This window comes from Astatotilapia calliptera, chromosome 14 (assembly GCF_900246225.1).
Source record: "Astatotilapia calliptera chromosome 14, fAstCal1.2, whole genome shotgun sequence".
NCBI lineage: Eukaryota > Metazoa > Chordata > Actinopteri > Cichliformes > Cichlidae > Astatotilapia > Astatotilapia calliptera.
Window position 1 is genome coordinate 18,621,357 of NC_039315.1, and position 20,174 is coordinate 18,641,530.

Sequence of the window (20,174 nt, forward strand, 5' to 3'; positions counted from 1 at the left end):
TTTTATCCCTTAATAAAAAAAATCATAATTTAAAAACTGCATTTTGTATTTAATTTTGTAATTTTTGTCTAATTAGTTATATTTTGGCAAATATCGCAAAAGAAAGAAAAATCTGTTTTTACAGCAATGTAATACTACTGATACAGCTCCTGCTGTTTGGACATTTATGCTGTAAAAAGTAATAATGGGATCGGTGCAGGTTGGAGCTGAAGAAGCGAGGGTGTGTGGCAGCAGCATATGGTCTCTTAGTAATTAATACACACCTCATTATTTCTTGAAGACAATAGATGGATAGCTAGAGTGGAGGTGACAATGAGTGGGGGCAGAAGAGGGTTGGGAGAGGGATGGAGAAGAAGATGATTCTCTTGTTTTTTCATTATATTAATTGTTCCCTCTTATTTTTATATATATATATATATATATATACACACACACACCCACACACACACACATATATATCACAGTAGTTTTCAGTCTAAGTAAAGTTTTCAGGTTGTCTTTCAGTGGTCATCTAGTCACCATAGCAACCACAGAGCAGCAGGAGTCCACACTGGACTGTCTCTTTCTCTCTGTGTGTTCTCCATCTGTCTCTTCAGTTTGAATATGGAGTTGGTCTTTCTTCTCACCACTCTCTGTTCTCTCTGTGTTTTCTCTGCACCCAAATGCAGTGAAGAGGATTTCACTTTATTTCTTCACACCACCCTCGCCATGTGGTCTTGTTCATCCATCTCCTTGGCTCTCGCATAGCCCGTCTTCTTTCTGCGTCACGCTGTCTGTCTCTGCCTGTCAAAAGACAGTCCTGTGGCAGGGTGGTAGAAAGTTGGCAATCAAACCTCATGTGAAGTGTGCGGTTGCCAAACATATCAAAGCTCTGCACTGGAATATTCACGAGTCTCAGATAATCATGAGAGCGCCAAGCTTGTCTAAAGGGACAGGAATGGCCTATGTCATGCAAGACATTGCCCCTTATTAGTTTGTTTACATCTTACTTCAAACCGTCTTCCGGCAAAGGTCTCACTCTCTGAGGTTTTAGCATTCAGACGGGTTTAGGTCAGCATTTTGTGTTTAATCTCATTTATTCAGGCCTCCCAATTCTTTGCACAGCTGTTTATTACAAGACTTTGTCCAGTATATATGGTGCAGTGCAAACTGTGCACTCTGACCAAAAGCTGTGGTTGAACAACCACAAGATCAAAAGTAAAAGAAAAACCCAAAACAAAACGCAAGAAGGCTTATTTCAAAAGTAGCAAAAGAGACCGAAGGGATTTTTCATCAGCCATTAGCTATGGCGGTGTTGTACATCCTGAATAAAGTGTGGGTAGCAAACAAAGTGTTCTGGGTCATAATGTCATTTTCTGTTTGTTGCTATTAAAGGCAGAGGTCACCCACAGAAAAGAGGCAGTGGCTTGAAATATTCAGTTTTTTTTAATGTATTTTCTGCAAAGAGAGAACATTTCAGCCGCCTTGTACCATTAGCTACCCTTACCTGCCGTGTAACCCCAGGGCAGACCTTAACAAACAACCCCCCTGAAGCATGTAATTTACTGTGCATAGAGAAGCTCAGGGTACTTTTAGATTAATAGCGTGCTTAAGTTTGCAAAAGTACAAGCTGTACAAAAACATCTTGAGCAGTCATTTGGAGTTTAATAATAAAAAGGCTGTAATAATTAGCACCTTTCATGTTTTTAGTATTTTATTATTTACTGTAGTTTGAACACCTGATACTCACACTCAGCACACAATAGGCAAGGCAAGGCAAGGCAAATTTATTTGTATAGCACAATTCAACAACAAGGTGATTCAAAGTGCTTTACAGAGACATTAGAAACAAAAACAAATAAAAAGCAATAAGATTTTGTTTGGCTCACAGGTAAATATCTGTTATTAAAGTCTTTCTGATGATGCACACTTAGAATAATTTCAGTGTGGAAACTATATGGATATTATTCTCATTTTCATTCATTTCAAACATCTGTTTCATCATAAGATAAAAGAGATAACTGATAACAAGTTTGATTTAATGTGACTTGTTCCTCTAAGAGAATCCAAACCATGAGAACATGATGCCCCCCCACAGCACAACAGAGACATCTGGTCTCCTCACTGTGGGACTTTTGAAAAACATTTTTTTTGTCAACCACTTGATATTTACAGGTTTATGGGTTTTAATTGGTTTTAATGATAATGTGCGTTGTGGCACTAGACAGTGGAGATTATTGTGGACTTCAGGAAGCACACAGCTCCACTCCCCCCCATCATCCTGACTGACACCCCCATCACCTCTGTGGACTCATTCCGCTTCCTGGGTACCACCATCACCCAGGACCTGAAGTGGTAAAGTGGTAAAGTAAAAGAAAATCTGTTCCTTCATGATTTTCTTTTATGATAGCTTTAATGAAATGAAACCATGAGAAGTTCACCCTGTCCTTCACAACTGCTCCTCACTCTGACTTGATTTAATCAAATTGTAAGACAGAGTGTCGAACGGCATACTAATGCTCCTCAGAAATTAACTGCTCTATTGAGAACCTTTGTCAGATAGGAATATGCCCGGTGTTATCGAGATGTGCAGTTGATCTGTCTGCTCACACCAGAGTTCAAGTTACACTGCATCACTGACCTCTCTACCCTGTTTTATCACTATCCCTGCTTTTTGCTTTGTTTCCCCACCTCTTTGTGTTTCTTTGACCTCAAACTTAATATCATTTTGTTCAATAACCAATCCTATGTGCCTTGCACTTTTCTTACATTCTCTTTAATCTTTCATCTGTCGCCCTTCCTGTCTTTTTTTTTCTCTGCAGGCATCAGAGCTGGGAATGCTGTCAGTCTACTACACTTACATCTTCACCTCTCTGGTAAGAAGACGGAAAATGGCGTGGGCGTAACATGTTGATTTCGAGCGCTGTATTAAAATAGTACTTTAATTGATGCTCCTGCCTTGAATGAGTGATTGAGTGGATAGAGCTCTGACAGAGAAATTGTAGAGCCTCGTTTAATCAGGGCTTTACAGGCAGTTTTTTTCTGCTCGTTTAATGTGACTGCAAATTGGAGACCAAGTACAGTTGCTATTCTGGCCTCACTCACTGGGTGAAGTGCACTTCTGGACCAAACAAATAAATATTACTAATTATTATAAGTCATACTGCTGCAACTGCTGGTGTTGTTTGTGCTGCCATTTGTCTTGTAATTATAATTGTAGAAAGCCAGACGGGACCTGTTGAACGAATGAGGAAGTCATCATCATTAGAGTCTTTCTTTGCTTTTTCTGATCAGTCTGGCTGTGACTCATCCATCCTTCCCTCCATTTGGCATTTTCGGGGGGCAAAATGTGGGGTCTCTCTCTCGACAAGTCATCGGTCTATCACATGGGTTGTCTTGCTGCTTTTAAAGCTGGACTTACCTTTTTCCACATGGATTTAATCCCATTGCATTACATACTGTGAAGTGCACAGTTGCTTACTTTGATTATTGTGTTACTTCATTACTAGGTGTTGTATACTGTTTACAGCCACACTGCCTTTAAAAGAGGTGACAGCAGCAAACAGAGAAAGAGCTGAGGAGGCAGCTAAAGTAAAGGCTTCCTCACAAAGATGCTTTCGAAGCAGTAACAGGCTAACAGCTGAATCATTATCACTGAAACGTCTAAGAGGCATTTCTTAAATATTTAATGTCCACTGGGCATGCTTAAAAACAAGCTTTTGCATATTTTGTTACATGTGCTAAAAATGAAAAGGAAGTAATGGCGTTTGGTCACATAAAGGTTAAGGGATCCGTGAAAGTTATAGGACGATCGTAACGAAAGCGGCTTGGAGAAAATTTGATGCTACAGTAAACTTAGAAGATAGCTGCTCCCTAATAGAAATTAATGAGGTTCAAAACACTTTGCTCTAATAGTGCTGTAGAGATTATTCATATCAAGCTGATTTATGACTCATTAGGAGTGGGCTGCTGCCATCTTCATGTTTTCCTCCACAGTCTTTGACATAGTCACTTCTCTTATTGTAACTCTCCTTTCTCTTCTCTCTTTGTTCAGCCTGCTTGTTTTTCTCTTGCCTCCACACCTCAATAAGATCATTGTCATCTGATTCTTCCTTTGTTGCGATCCACTTGCAGACTAGCAGGTCTGCTGCAGAGTGGAACAAAGCACAGATTCATGGCAGATACAAGATGATGACCACAACCACCCTCTTACTACCATTACCACCATTTTCTTTATAAAAAGAAAAGAAAAGAGGAAGAAGCAGCTATTGCTTAGTGACAGCATTGTTAATAGTTTCAGCATCATTAAAATGGTCAGCATCGTGCCCCTGGTGTCATAAAACGGGGCGTGTGGAAAACAGAGAGTGCAGGACTCAGCAGACACAACATAACTTAAAATCATTGCTTTTATCGTGCAGGCAAAAGAGTAACAGAAGCAGAATAGTAACTAACTAACTAACCAGAGTACCATAAACTATACACACCACGATGGAGGATGTGACACAATACAGAGAGAGGAGATTGGGGTAGAGTGGAAACGCCTGGGAACGCATCTGAATAGAATCTACCTGAAATGACTCAGGAACCAGAACTGACACTTGACAAATGCAAGATGGGACTATCAAAATAAAACACTAAGTAACACCCAGGCTAAGACATGTGAATTTGACAAGATAGAGAACACAGACGGCCATGTAGACAGAATGCAGACAGACCAAAAAAGACGCAGGACATCACTGGGGAGACCAAAGGTAAACAAACAATGAAACAAGACTAGGACAGACTGGAAATGAAAGCAGAACTAAAAATAAAACAAGAAAAAGTAACACTAGAAAATAAAATACTCAAGAATTAGAACATAAACGATCTTGTACCTTTAATGAAATAAATAACAAGTCCAGAAAAAATCTCAAAATACTGGGTTAAGGACCCAGGACCATGATACCTGTCAGGCTGAGATGTGATGCTGAAGCTGTAAGTGGAGAAAATAGAAGGACGTTTGTGTCCTTAGATGTTGTAATAAGTGATTCATCCTATTTATTGTGCTCTTAATGGCCGTGCCGATTGCGCATTGTGTTCGTCACACACACATACACACACAAATAAAAACAACACAAAAGAGGACGAGAACAACTTCCATTATGTTCCATCGCACTTCATTTCATTGTGCCTGTTTTCCAATCTCACTGTGATAATACATTTCTAAAATAGCAATAATACGCTCAATGCTTGTGTTTTTTTTTCATGTACTTTTTGAAGTATGCTGCCATTTCACAAAGCCGACCTGTGGGGACGTGGAAATGAAAATGTTTATTTACACATCACGGTCAAAGTCGTTTCCAAGTCCAACAGTATTAATTATTTATGTTTATAGTCTCAGATCACAGCAGCAGTAGCTGGCTTGATTTATTTAATTTTTTTTAAATACTATGAACTCAGGTTGATGAAGACACCAACAGCTTTTTCATTCTGCCTTCTCATTTTAAATAGTTTTGTCACCAGCATGTTTTATCACACATATCTAGTCTGCAATAAATAATAAAATGTAATATTGGGTTAATAGTCTGCTACTAAAAAATGAAAACAAAATTATAAGGAAAAGACCCAAAACATCTCTGTAGCTTACACACACTGACCTGCAAGATAAGTTGGATAGGTGCATAATTGTTCATATTATTATTATTATATTCATTCATCCACTTCATTAGGTACACCTTTCTACTACCCAGTCTCACCCCATTTGTCCTTTAAAGTGCATTAATTCTTTAGGGGTAGATGCAGCAAGGTGCTGGAATTCACTCAGTGCAGGTGTACCTAACAAAGTGGCTGGTGAGTAAATTTTCATATATTTCAATATGAGACTTATAAAAGAATAGACTGAGAAAATAGGTCATTCTTTTTTCACTGATGTTTGAGGAAAGGTGCATCAGTGTTATCCATCTTAATTCCTGGCTTGTTTCACTCTGGATTCTTTAAGTCTGCAGAATCTGCCGAACACATCCTTGATCCTTTCGTGGCGATCACAATGTCGGCAAGGCCTTGTGGTTTCTGTGAGTTTCCCCTCACTGTCAGCTAAGTAAATACATTAAGTCCACATTGACGAAGCAAGAATGTGACTGGTTTCACCAGGAAGAACGTCTCGAAAAAGTCTCACAGCAATAAAATCGCTACTTTAACAACTTTCTGGTTAAATTCACAGTAAAACATAATGCAGAGAAGTGTATCCAGGCAAGCATGTAATTGACACTGTATTTCAGATCCTTTGATTGTATTCCAAAAGACGGTCATATGATCATTTGGCTAGATTGTCCATCCCTAGTTGGCACATGAAACCCCAAAGGGAGCTGTAGATGATAAGTGCTTTTCATTTATAACTTGTTTAATTTATTAAAAGTGAAATAACTTCTAAATATGTATTTTGGTGATAGCTCTTGAACCACAGGCACATGTGAAGCAAGACAGATGATAAAGATAATTGTGGTAGAGTCAGTAATATCTGGTATGTATGTACAGGTGGTATGTTCATGTTCATGGGTGTGAGAATGCACAGCGTATATGTGTGTACTCTCCTTATTATCTAAAAATAATATCCAAACATCATCTGTACCACTTTTTGTTAACCCTCAGCCGTAAAAAGCTGATGGAGTATTTCTAAATTGAGATCATTTGTGCGTCTACTTAAAATCTCAAATGTTTTGAAATCTCAGTGATCTCGACCTCAAGGTTATGAGGTCGAGAGCAGGTCAGGTTTTTTGAAAAACCAGTAAATGAAATGACTCAAGAAGGAAGTCAGCTAGGACTTGAACAGTCATACAATAGGTGCATTTACTAAAAATCTTGGACAAGTTTCAGTCCCAGTGGCCTTGACCTCGAGGTCAGAGGTCAACTTGTGATGATTTCATTCATTTTTAATCAAACATAAGCTGAGGGCAGTTTTTATTGACTGCATGTGTTTGATATGCTGCACTGGCAGCTTTATGTTTTTGAACTCTTCATCCATAAAAACATTCACTCAAGCCTCAAAGACCAAGGTCACAAATCATATTTTTGGCGATAACTCAAGAACTTAATTATGACAATATTACACACAGATGTAAAATATGATAAAACGATGAAGCAATGACATTTTATCTCCAAACGTTGAAAAGTCAACAACTGAGGCCTGATAATACTGGCAGAGGCATACAACCATGAGTGAATTAGCAACAGCTTTTTTATGGCGATGGCCTTAGATTCTGGTGATCTTTAGTTATCCTGTGCAGGCAGATCGTTTCACCCACTGATGATACTTAAAATTATGCAAAAACAAAAGCAAAGTTCAAATGTGTCGCTAACCTAGAACGTAATCTAAAACTGTGTCTCTCGAATGGGAACATTTAATATGTCTTTTGATCAAAAGAACATCTAATCTGTCTAAATTGCTGTCAAGAGTTTTCAGTTTGGTTATGCGCATAATTGCACGGTGGAGCAAGTGAAAGTTAATCAGAGGGCTTGCAGTTTTGTGTCAAGTGAAAAGCAGTTGCTCAGAGTAATGCTGATTGGGAATTAGCTTCTACAAGGGTGCATGATGTGATGGCCTCGCTGATCACGCAACTTTGCGTATTAGTATTTTAAAGAGGTCTTGTGTCCTGATAAATAAATCTGCATTTCTAGATGTTTTTGCCAAAAAAAGTAAATCCTGGTTAATTGAGGTAACCTGCTGTATTAAGTCACTGCCCACTCGTCTAGACAACAGAGGCAGTGCTGAAACTAGATGGCAACAAGCAAATGAGTTTGGAGCGTCGCTATATAAATATTGTAATAACATGACACGTTAACTGGCTAATGGACTCTGAGCTGAACATAGAGTTGGGCATTTTTTAAATAGCCTCCCCCTTTCCTCCTCTCACATGGCCACTTGATCCAGGTGGGACTCTCTGCTAGTATAATAAACTATATGACTCAAGCACATTATTGTTACTGTGTTAAAATGTGCTTACGCTGAAGGATCTTTCTAAAGGTTTTTTTAATTTATCGTGCATCTTATGCAGTAAATACATTAACATGCTGGCACAATCATCGCAAATACATAACATACAATTAAGGGCCCTGAATTTCCAGCCAGAGTCCCTCCTCATTACCATCACCCAGCTTCCACAGTGCACCTCTTAGGTGTTTCAGGCATGTGTATCTGGAAGCAGGCCCAGAGGCAGACCCAAAACACATTGGGGAGGTCTCTTGGCTGACTTCAGAATGGCTTGGATAATGGATGGATGGGTACCTAATACCATTCTTCTCCCTAAGTTTCTAAACCAATAAAAAAAACAGATGAAAAAGACAAGCAAATGTCCCCAGTCCTGTCTGGTTCACAAACTGATGCATGTTGCAGAGGGATGATTCAATTTAGAACGAGCATTCATTTACAAGTCATATTTAAGATACCCGAATGAAACACTGTGTACTTAAATTCAAACATTCATCATTACCTCCACAAAGAGGATCACATGATGGGTTTTGGTTTGCATGTCCGTCCATTAGCAGGAGCTCGGCCAACCTTAGAAGTGATGTAAAGAAGTTATTCTTTTCCACAGTGAGATTGGCAAATCTGACATTTTTTGCTATATTTTTGTGAATTCTGGGATTCGTTTATATGCGTGCTGTGAAGGAATTATCTTGAGCTCTGTTTGAGGTACTGCATGCAGTCTTGGTCTGCTCTTGTTATTACAATTGATTGTAAATGTATGGATTTCTAAAGAAGGCCATGCAAGATTAATTATGCATGTTTTAACAATGTTTAATGCAATTATGCCATTGTAGTTGTTAATTGTTTAAATTATTGCTCTGGAACTCCACAGTTCCCTCACAAATTGGTTAGTCCCATAAATCGGTGTCGTCCTTAAATTTCCCATTCATTTGGCGTCTGCTCTCTCCCTCTCCTCTTTCTTTCCATTCAGCTCCTTTTGTCTCTTTATTTTGTCCAACCATTCCCTGCTTCTGTCTTCCTCCTCTGCTGACAGTTCATTTGTATCTGGTCCTGACATCCCTGACTAACGACCTGCCAGACTGCTCCCCTGCCTAATCTGTTTTCCCTGAATCATCATCTCAAGACGCTCATCAACGTCTTCACGCAGCTACCCATCACGAGGGGAGGGTTTGTCATGCCTACTTAAGGATTTGACTGTCTTCACTCTTTGTTTTGACTTTGTTTGGTTTATTCTGTTTCGAGCTGAGGTTATTAATCTAGAGTGAGGAATTAAGGAAGGAAGAAGTGGTACAGATGCTCCTTTCCCCCCCTTATCATCATCATCAAGTAGAATTATTGTACTGCATTCTGGTGAACGCAGCCTGATGTTTCCAGCTATGCAATGTACAATTCAAATGTATCAAAGCAACATGAGTTGTTTCCATCGTGCTTCTCAGCTATTGCTCTTTGTTTGCTAATCTGCATTACTTATAAATGGCAACCGTCCATGTGCCTGTAAGTTCTATTTGGAGATTAGAAATGTGAAAGAGTGGCCATTCATTGACTATTCAGTAGCGCTAATGATATTCGCAGGATGCTGCCTGATGTACAAGGGTCTTTTTTCTTCTTCTTTGTTCATCTTTGTCTCTTTGTTCAAAGCCATAACAATTTAGATATTACCACCTCAAATTAGCTTCTGAAACATGCTGCTCACTGCATTAATGTTACTCTGTGATTTCAGAGACTCTGGTCCTGGATAATGTAGTGTTTAATCTAGGAACACAAATTCCCTTTAGTTGATGGTGAATTAGACACACAGGTGATGAGGTGGAAAAGGCACATGGGCATCACTCAGAGAGTATCAAAAATTGTTTCTTTTACTTTACGCGATAAAGCTCTCCGTGCCAGTTTATTTTCCACACTCCCCATTAAGTCCACTAAATACCAGCTGTTAATATCCTGAGCCTTAATTGTCAGAGCTAATAGAAATCTTGGCCCTTGGGTCACAGTGAGTGGAGAGATTTAAAGAAAAACATGATTCATGGAAAGGGTGGGAAACCGTAGAGCTCCGCGGGGCTTTCACGGCTTCTCTCTGTGAAAAAGACGACTTTGTGGTTCATGGATCGCGAGTGGCCGGCATCATGCAGCTCCTTCATCTTGCACGTAATGGAGCACGCACGCACACAGCTCATGCACGTGCACATTACAATCTGATCGGCGCATGCACGCAGACGGTCAAAACAACCAAGAAGTGCACGAATCCACTTAGGCGCACACATTTGCCGACACACACACGTAGCCCGCAGCCCCAGCCCCGCTCCTTGGCTTCCATCTGGGTGATTTGTGTCCCGCGATCCAGGCTACTCTGCACGATTGAATAAATCACATCAGGTTGGGAGTGACTCATCGCATGTTGACGGGGCGCCTAATGTCATTTGAAGGTTAGGTGAGCACGAGATTGGGCCTAGCAGCGCCTCCTCTGACACACTTTCACGTTGCGATGTTGTTTTGAGTCTTGATGCAAGCGTGCTATCTCTTTATCTGTCTTTTTTCTTTGTTACACACACACACACACACACAGACACACACACACACACACACACACACACTCTCATCCACGCAAAACAATCCAAAAACACACTGTGCCGGCTGACATATTATCCTTCTGTGCAAAACGGGGGCCATCAGTTCAACCCCCCCCCCCCCCCCCTACATATACCCCCTCCGCCTGTTTGTTTTGTTCTTCATGTTCCATTTCCCCTCCGCATACCCGTGATCCCTCTTGTCACTGTAGTCATTGTCATGCATCCATGCCTGAAAAGCTGCCAACGCACTTCCTGCCTGTCACACACGCACACACAAGCGCACAGTTGCGCGCACATGAATGATAAAACTCAAATAAATAAACTCATGAACACGCTCACCCGCCCGACATCCCCGTCCCTCATACATACATACAGCTGTAACATCTTGGCCTGCTTATCTACCTGCCTGTCTGTCTGCCTCGAGGAAGTAAGATGTGTAATTTCTGTCATAAACCAACAGCAGTGATAAAACAAACTGGCTGCGTTTCCACACTCGGATCCAATACAGGCAAATACACTTACAGCAATCCAAAGCTTTCCTTCCCATTCTCCATCCATATGTGTTAAAGAGCTAATTGTCAGGTTTGTATGGAAGGGTGATGATGGGTGTGAGGTTTTACTTCTGAGGCATGGCCGATGCTGTTATTCACTAGTTAATCCCTTTTCTTAACCAGACACTGACGTGCTCTCTGCCATTTGTTCTTGGCCAGTTGGGGTTCTGGGCTCGACATGCTCCATGCCTCTAATTATTCCTCCCAATGCTGTCAAATGATAAAATGCTCCGTGACTGAATGTGCCACTAAAGCGCAGATGAAATGTAACGCCCGCCTTCCCAGCTGCGCAAACATAATTTCATAAATTTCCCTTTCTTATTCCAAATATCGTCTGCTTTTTGTGCAGTTCGCTTGAATAAAGAGTGATAGATAATAGTTGCCGTCTGTCCGTATAATTTCACCTCTTTTCTTTCTGCCAAAAACACGCATCCTGCATCCTTTCTCTCTCTCGCTCTGTGTCTTTCCCTCTGAGTGTCTCTCGCTGTGTCCTGCTCTCTGGGCGTGTCTGGCCTTGATAACAAACAAAAAAATATTGTCTAGGTAATACAGAATTCAATTTCACAAGTTTATTCTTCTGTTTAAATTTCTTGTCCCGTATCTGTGAATGCGAATGAATGGAGGAAGCAATCCTATAAAAAAATAAATAAATAAATAAAACACTTCACATCAACCTCACCCTCCATCTCCTGTGTGCACCGTGGTACAGAAGATTTATAAACCCAAAATAAGTCTTGTCAGTCAAACTGCTTTAGAGAGCAGCCACTGTGACTGTGAAAATGATTGGGATTTAATTAATTCCCCTCCACGGCTTATGTAAAGTTCATATTTTCCTGTTTAGACACAGAGTTTGAGAATCAATCAGCTGAGTAATAGAAAAGGTAATAGGCTACGTGGACGGTGACAACAGAGAGCGGCAACCAGCCAGAATATAAACTATGTCACTATTATGTCAAAAACAAGTCTGTGTCACCAAATATTGTTGACCTGCTACTTGTTTGCAGCGCAAAGATGACATCTAAACTTTGCTTACAATTGCATTTATTGACTTAGTGCTGGAGGGGGTGGCATAAATACTCTCCATAAACAAATGTAATCCCCGGGCTGAAGGGGGAATTGTTTAGTGGCTGTAACTGATGCACTCCTAACGTAGACATTCATCCTAATGTTTATAAATTGGCCATTTTATAATATTCCCGGGATCAGGTTGACCTCGTGAAGGTGGAAAGGTGGTATTGTTTGTTTCTTAGCTAGTTTGGTTTCAGATGTAAGCTTTACTGGGAGAATATACATCAGACTGTAGGACAGAGATTGATTTGCAGTTAGGTACATATGTGTTTGGACACCACCACAGTGGATTTTAATCAAGTGCAGACTTTTAGCTTTATTCTAGTGGTTCAACAAATTAACTGTATAATATTTTAAGAATTATAAACATTTATATATACAGTCCACTATTTTCAGAGGCTCAAAAATAAACAGAATATGACTGAGAAAGAGCTGTAGTGCTCAGGTGAGGACTAAAAATAGGATCTGGAAACTTCTATTTGGTAACAAATCAGTTAAGAACAAGGAGGCAGGGGTGTCACTATCCAGCTCTGGATTGGCTGATGTGGTAAACGGGGTCATCTACAAATTGGAAGGTTGGTGAGTCAGTTCTTAGCTCCTGCTTAGTATCTTTAGAAGTTGCACCTGGCGCACCCGTTGGATTGTGAATGTTGGGTAAAAGTGCTTAGATACAGCAGACAGTGTGTGCGATATGGAGAATGAGACATGAGGTTTCATTCTTTTAGCACTGCGAGTGGTAAAAGTGAGTAAAAGGCACTTTATACGTACCAGTTCATCATTTTACCATTTAGAATCAAGAGAGGCCTTCAGGAAACACAGAGGGTTTACAACATAATGCACCGACTGGTTACACTGAAGGGCAGGAAGACCAGATCAGACTTTTTCAGAAAAAACCCTTTGGACAGATGAAACCGAGATGAACTTGTACCAGCATGATGGGAAGGGAAAAGTATGGAGAAGGAGAGAACGAGCTTGTGATCTGAAGCATACCACATCATCTGTCAAACATGATGGAAGCAGTTTTACGGCACGGGCATGTATGGCTGCCAGTGGAAATAAGTCACTAGTGTTTACTGATGATGTCACCGCTGGAAGAAGCAGCAGAATAAATTGTGAAGTGTGCAGGAATATACTTCCTGCTCAGATTCAGTCAAATGCTGCAAAAATATTAGGACAGACTCTCACAAGGCACATGGATAAAGACCCAAAGTGGCAAAAAGCCACTCAAGGCAAAAAAAAATGAATATTCATCAATGAACAAGTCAGTCACCTGATCTAAACCCCACAGAGCATGCTGTTATGTTGTTAAATCCAAGACTGAAGGTAGGAAGACACCAAAAAAGCAGCAACTGAATGTAGCTGGCAGAGCTCCTCAAGGGAAAAAAATACAGCATTTGGAGACGTTCATGGGTTCTAGACTTCAGCCAGTCATTGCAAAGGATTTTCATCCAATTATTAAAAATAATCCTTATGTTTAAAGTGATTAGTTTGTCTAATTACTTTTGAGCCTGGGGCACTGTGTCTGAAAATGTCTGTAATTCCTAAACAGTTAATACAAAATCTTTCTGAAACCCCTTGAATTAAAGCTGAAAGTGAAACAAAAAAGAGTCGGTGTCCAAAACCTTATGGCCCTAACTGCAATTTTAATAAATCAACTGAATCCCAGATAATCTTGATTGCTCTATTAAAAAGCTACTGATGTGGAGTGGCTGTATTTACATTGTTTAAGTTGCCTAGAAAGAAAGGAGCAACAGCAGAAAACCTAGTAAACAGTTTCTTCATTATCAGCAATCTCCATGACTTTATAAACCAAAAGTGCCCAGTCTGGGAAATCATAGGCTCACAGCCATTATACACACTTCACATGTCAGCTGCAGACAGCTAGATACTTTAATAAGTGTGCACCCTTTCCTCTTTTGGTTTTGATTTAGATGATATTTTATTAAGACCGCCATCCATACGCTGAGTGGCTGGTCTCGTTCATCTGTGCAGTCTCTCAGCACCATTAGCTATCCAATAACATCATTAATAAGGGAGTCAAAAGGCTCGACCATTCTGTGCTTTGAATTTTAGAGACGAAAATGTATTATGGGTGAGAAGTGTGAGCCAGCTCAATAAAATGGGATTTAAATGCATTTTATTGTTTAAAAAAGGGAGAACAATACTCCTTGAATTTCCTTGAAGTCATCATCCGCTGTTGAAGTAATAATATCAACCTGCATCAGGGCCCAGGGAACCTTACTATGCATTCATCTTATATTGCAGTTTTTTTTATCCAGTTCTAGGAGTTGCAGGCAATCTTCTGTTTTATTAAACAGCAATTCTTCCATTTTTTATGTGAAAACAAACACAAAAAACAGGAAATTTTGATTGGTTGATTTTTGCAGACCTCTCTGACATGGCGACTGAGTAAATTGCCTCATTCGCACTTGCAATCAGTTCATTAAACACTATATCTGATTGCACAGACGATTAATAATCTGGGTCTCATTCATGTCTTAATCATTTATTTATTGCCACAGAAGACAATCGACTTTATTAAAATATCATCTTTCGCAAGTTCCATTTAACTGTGGCAAATAAGCAATTGGAAAACGCCTCTAAGGGTTTACAGTTATGATGCATTATTGCTGGCTTTGTAGGGTGTGATGGAACCAGGAGAACAGACACCTACTGTGCCAAAGACACCTTTTATATGAATTACTGTGCTACAAAAATCAAGTTGATTCCACTCAGATTAGCATACCACCGGGTAGCTATTTTAAGTCTAAAATATGGCCATTGGAGGACAGATTAGATACCTAGGTAATCACCTCTTCACAGAGGGGGAATGATCTCTTTTAAGTCTTGTGCTCTGACTTTTCCATTGTCTCACATAAAGCGAGGGGAATGACAAATGCATTCACATGCATATCAGCATTCGTGAATGGCATTCATTAATCATTTATGTCTAATTTTAAGGATTAACAGGTCGGGGCGTGAGGTCTGTTCACATTCAAGTCATTATAATTTTATGGAGACTCCGGGAGAACTGATTGAAAACATTTAGACGTTTAGAAAGCTTCACATTAATGGAAAAAAATGGAGTGTTCGACTGCAGAGATTGGGAAGCGTCTATGCAAGAGACTACCGGCAACCTGGAGTGTTTAATATGTAAGTCAGATCTCTAAGCCTTATCACTCTAAACATAACTTTTTAACAGTATTAAAACACACCCTGAGAAGGCTTGCTTACCATAAAATTATTAGACTTGAAGTGCCCCAGTCTCCTTTTATCTTTAGAGATTAGCCAGACGGTAGCAGCGTGTTTGTTAAATGAAAGTAAACAATTTAGTGTAGCGTTCCACTTTCCAGACTCGGGCCTTGGTATGTGTAGGGAGTTATGGTGTATTGATTACTCTGCGTCTGCCCTATTACCGCCAACTCTCCCTGTGAGCCCCATGTCTGGATGACTCAGTGTTGACAATTGTATTACAGCCTATTATCTTTCAAATCCCAGATCTTGAATTACAGCCTACCAAGGGGTCTGATTTGGAAAGTTGAAATTGGTTGCTGACTTCATACCTGACTTCCTCTCTGTGCTCCATAACTTTCTTTTTTTTGCTGTCCTCCATCACTCTCATAATCCCTCCCTTTACCTTTCACAACATTTTATGTGAAATTTATCAAAGATCTTACGTGTCCACTTAGTTAGGAGCTCCTCTCTACTCCTAAATTATCACCATCTATGTGTTCTCCCAAGACTTTTGTGCACGTTTGTCACTGTTTAACATAAAAAGGTCTTGACAGTTAAGAGTTAAAGGAACTTAAGGAAGTTTTTTTCTTTTTAGCTGTAAATCAACAGCAGACAGGCCAACATGTTATTGGACAGATACTATTTTTTACTTATACTCATATGATTGTTTTTAATTAAAACCTAATAAGTGTGCATTTGCTTGTGTTTCTCAACCCATGCGTCTTTCTGCATTTCTGCAAGTTCTGCCAATGATTTTGCTTTGTACCCCATTTAGCGCCTGCCAGAAAGTCATTAGTGATGTGCAGAGCAAACATGTCCAGCTCTTTGCTGTTTTAATAAGTCTGATGGAGCTTTTATTTTGATGAAACACATAGCTGTTATTGTGACAAAGAAACTAAATGCTGTCGAGCTTAACTGATCTTTGACCTGATCACATCTAGTTGTTTATCCGCCTACAATGCTGTCTTAAAGGCAGGTATTTTTTTATTAGTTTGTTTTTCTGTAAAATTATAAAAGTATAAACCTCTTATAGAGTGCCGCTGTGGTGTGGTGGTCAGCTCTCTGTGGAGTTTGAATATGTGGGTCATCTCCAGGTGCTCTTGCTTCCTTCCACATTAGATTAATTGATGTTTCTGCTGATTGAATGTGAACCTGAATGGTTGTCTGTACTAGCTCTGAGATGTCCAGGGTCTACCCCACCTTTTCCCGTAAAGCTGTTGGGGTAGGCTCCAGCCCCCACCCCCAGAACCTTAAATAGGCAGTTAAAATTGCCTGGATGGATGCGAACACTTATACATTATTAATCTTAGCATTATGTGCTTTAGAAGATGCACCTAAAAGTGACTCTTCTAAGGAGATGGTAATCTTAAGATCCTGTGCTAGAGCTGATTTGGGAATTTAACTCATTTTATCTGTATTGCTATCGCAGTATGAATATGACTTCCTAAACCAGATGGCTTTCATTTCAGTTTGAGCTGTTTGTAATGCCTGTGTATACTGTATGCTTAACAGCTTAACAGCGTTCCCAACAGCCTGCTGATCCAATTAAATTGGTTGCAGATTTGGCAGCGTGTTTTTTGTTTTTTTTGACTGAGCCGAGAGTAGCGCAAAGAATTTATAGGAAGATGCTCGCGCTCTAAATTACAGTGAGAAAGCTGAAGAAAAGCTCCCCAAACACAGTAAACCAAGGAAATAAAAGCAGTTTCACACAGAATCTGCACTGATGGCCACTGAGGACAGAAAGCAGCTACAGGGGATTACTAATATTTCTTGCATTGAAGCCAGAGAGCGCCATGCAATATAATGAAGCAGAAAATTAGATATAAAACAGAAACAGAATGCTTATGCAAAAGCAAATGTGAACTTGGCAGAAAAATCTCCCGCTTTATGGCACAAAAGATCACAGGGAGCCCCGTTCACCATCAATTCAGCCACTATAGCGCTGAGCTATGGCAGATTAAATATGGTTAAATATCATTTTGTCTAGAGAGCAGAAAATTCTGTGTGTTGGTTACAGTGAGCTAAAACAAATCTCAACATAAAGTGTTAGATGTCATTCGTATCCATTTAGCCATACCAGCATTTTTTAAAAGTGTGCTCCTCTCCTGCCGTGAATCTTCTAACGCATAGTGGAACGTCTGGTCCCAAAGCTGAGGGTTGCTTGGGCTTGATGGCAAACACTCAGGTGATCGATGTGAAACACTCCAGGCCTCGCTGATATGAACAGAGCTTAGATGGAGTCTCATCTCCATTATCTGCTGCTCTCCTCCTGTTTTTCCCACCTTTCCTGGGTCAGTAATTCAGCCACTCACTGCCGAGTCTCCAGCACTTTGGAGGTGAAACTCTGCAATTAAAAGAAACGTTCATAAGTAATTTGAAGGGATTATTTTTAAAACTTTATAGGGTTTGTTTTGTTTCATTTTATGTGCTTTTTGTTCCTTTAGAAATTCTGCTGGGGTTCAAATGAATTCGATTACCGAGAAGAGATAGACTGTTTCACATTCTAAACATATGCTGGTGCCTGCAATATTCATGGTGTTTTTGGCCTCCGCCAGTCCAAGAATTATTCAGGGCATAAGGTCTCTGGCTCACAAATAAGCTGTTACTGTTGCAGGTCAGACATAATTCTATGAATAATGGAATAAAATTGCCCATTTGTTTTCAACACACTGCAGGAATGCTGCCAGATTGTTTTGATGTATGCAGCTATTAGAAGCTTTGAAACAAAGCTCATGTATCAACCCCGGCTTTCTACACCAAGATATATGGTATGTTAATTTCATGGTCATCTCACAGTGAATTAAACTAGGTGGCTGCTAGAAATGATGTAAGTGACATGTTAGCGCCCCGTGCAAGAGAAATGACTTGGATCCAGTCCATCTGCATTCAGTGAGCAATGTTGTCACCGCAACTAGTGAGTAATTGGAAGAGCTACAATTACAGTTTTCATGTCCACCCCTGCAGAAGCACCAGTATTTCGTGAACAAATAATTCAGTAAATCAATTATCCAATTTTGCTATTACATTTCAGGTGCATAACAAGTCCGTATTCATGACATGCATCATTCGATCACGACGCCTCTCGCCTCCTCCTCTCCGCCTGTCCCGCTCTCACTGAGAACACCGTAATTAAGCAGGAGGCTTTAGAGCTCAGCCTAAATTTACATGGTAACTGATACGAGCATGACTTACTGCCAAAAACACCACATGAAGAGTCCAGCTTATAGAGAATAATCAGTACGCCACTAGAAATGGATTTCATCACAGAGCAACGACCAGACTCAGGCCTAAAGGTTTGAGCATGTTGTAGCCTTTGTCCAGAGTGGCAGGAGGGAAGTCATTAATTAGCACTTTATCATTAGGAAAATCAATATGCAATTTGCAGGAATGTTACTCAATCATAGCCTACTGGAGTCTGTTTTCTCTTTCACAGCGATACCACGCTGGATAAGGGGTGGAGAGGACTTGTCTTTCTTTTTTTACAAATTGTCAGAGATGATTATCACTGCTGACAGCTCTGACTTCATCTGCGTTTTGCAGAGCAGAAAAAATGAAGCCTTTAGAATCGGAGAAACTTTGGTAAATGCCACGTGCCTACTTGAAACTGCACTGATCAACATTTTTAGCCAACAGTGTATAAAAAGAGGTCTTTATAAAAGACCCAGAGAGATATATGACACTGCTCCGCAGCTGCCCTCATACCTCAACTCTTTGTCTGAACTTTTTGGGTCTGTTAAATCATCGGATCAATCATATTTTTTTTCCTCAAACTGGCTTCCTCATCACAAAGCAGAGCAGTCACACTGGAAGCTAGCTTTTGAGCTAGCTAAAAGGCTAAACATACACTCTACTGATCTGGACGGTGTTGCCATAAAGCTGCCTGCTTAACTTATGAGATCAGATCAAGCCTGTTAATGCTTGTGGTGCTGTTTTAAGTTGACCTGTCCAGGATGTTTTGATAGAAACGGATCAAAAATGTTGTGAAATACAGTTAATGACTCATCTATTATTAGTCATATGATTTAATGCAAAATGTACTCAGCTTTCACTCCAGTGGCACATTGTGTGACTTAGTGCAAGTTCATCATGTTAGAAAGTGAAATCATCATTAGAAAAAGTCTTTGAATTGCTGGTCCAATTGCTGGTTGAAGAAGCAATACAATTGAGAAGTTTAAAAAAAGCACCCTTCTTCTCAAACTCTCACAGTATTCTTGTTCCAAGGAATGAAAGCCAAAAAATTTGATTTGTTACTGCTCCCTTCACAGACAACGTAAAACCGCCTCTAACCAGACAGAATGAGAAGTGGAATGTCCCAATGCCCACCTGCGCAATAGTACAAGCACATCACAGTCTCTGTCCTGAGAAAGAGACACCTCACAGGTCATAAACCAGTGTCTTTATTCAGCTCTACCCACAAAACACTGGTCTCAACAGTAAAGAGTCAACTTAAGAAGCCAAATCGGAGACTTACTAAGAAGAAGAAAAGATTAAGATGAGTAAATGAATGCAGAAATTAGAGAAAGGAATCGTGGAAATTAGTATCATGAACAGACAAATATGAATTTGAAGTGTTTTGGTCAAAGAGAGAAACATTTGAGAGACATAAAGATGTGAGAAATGTGGTAGTTGGGGAGTATTTTAGTCATTGTATCAGGTAAGAGAGGTAAGAGGCAGACTTGTGTGCAGGCCACAGGGGCCAGCAAGAGGTGTTGCTTGCAGCCAGGTAAGGCAGGTAACTGCTTGGCCTCCAAACCAGTGGGGGGGCCTGAAAGTTGACAAACTACGGGAGCGGCAATGTTCAAAGTTTGCATAGGG

General features: G+C 40.1%; 1 protein-coding gene across 4 annotated transcripts in view; it reads left to right on the forward strand.

Moving 5' to 3' along the window:
- The window catches only part of grik4 (glutamate receptor, ionotropic, kainate 4), a 351,349-nt gene that overhangs the window by 260,335 nt on the left and 70,840 nt on the right, over positions 1-20,174 (forward strand). For all 4 annotated transcript variants that reach the window (XM_026191921.1, XM_026191925.1, XM_026191923.1 and 1 more), the window contains one exon: positions 2,802-2,855. In XM_026191921.1, the coding sequence (XP_026047706.1) occupies positions 2,802-2,855 (54 nt within the window). The remainder of the gene's footprint in view (positions 1-2,801; positions 2,856-20,174) is intronic.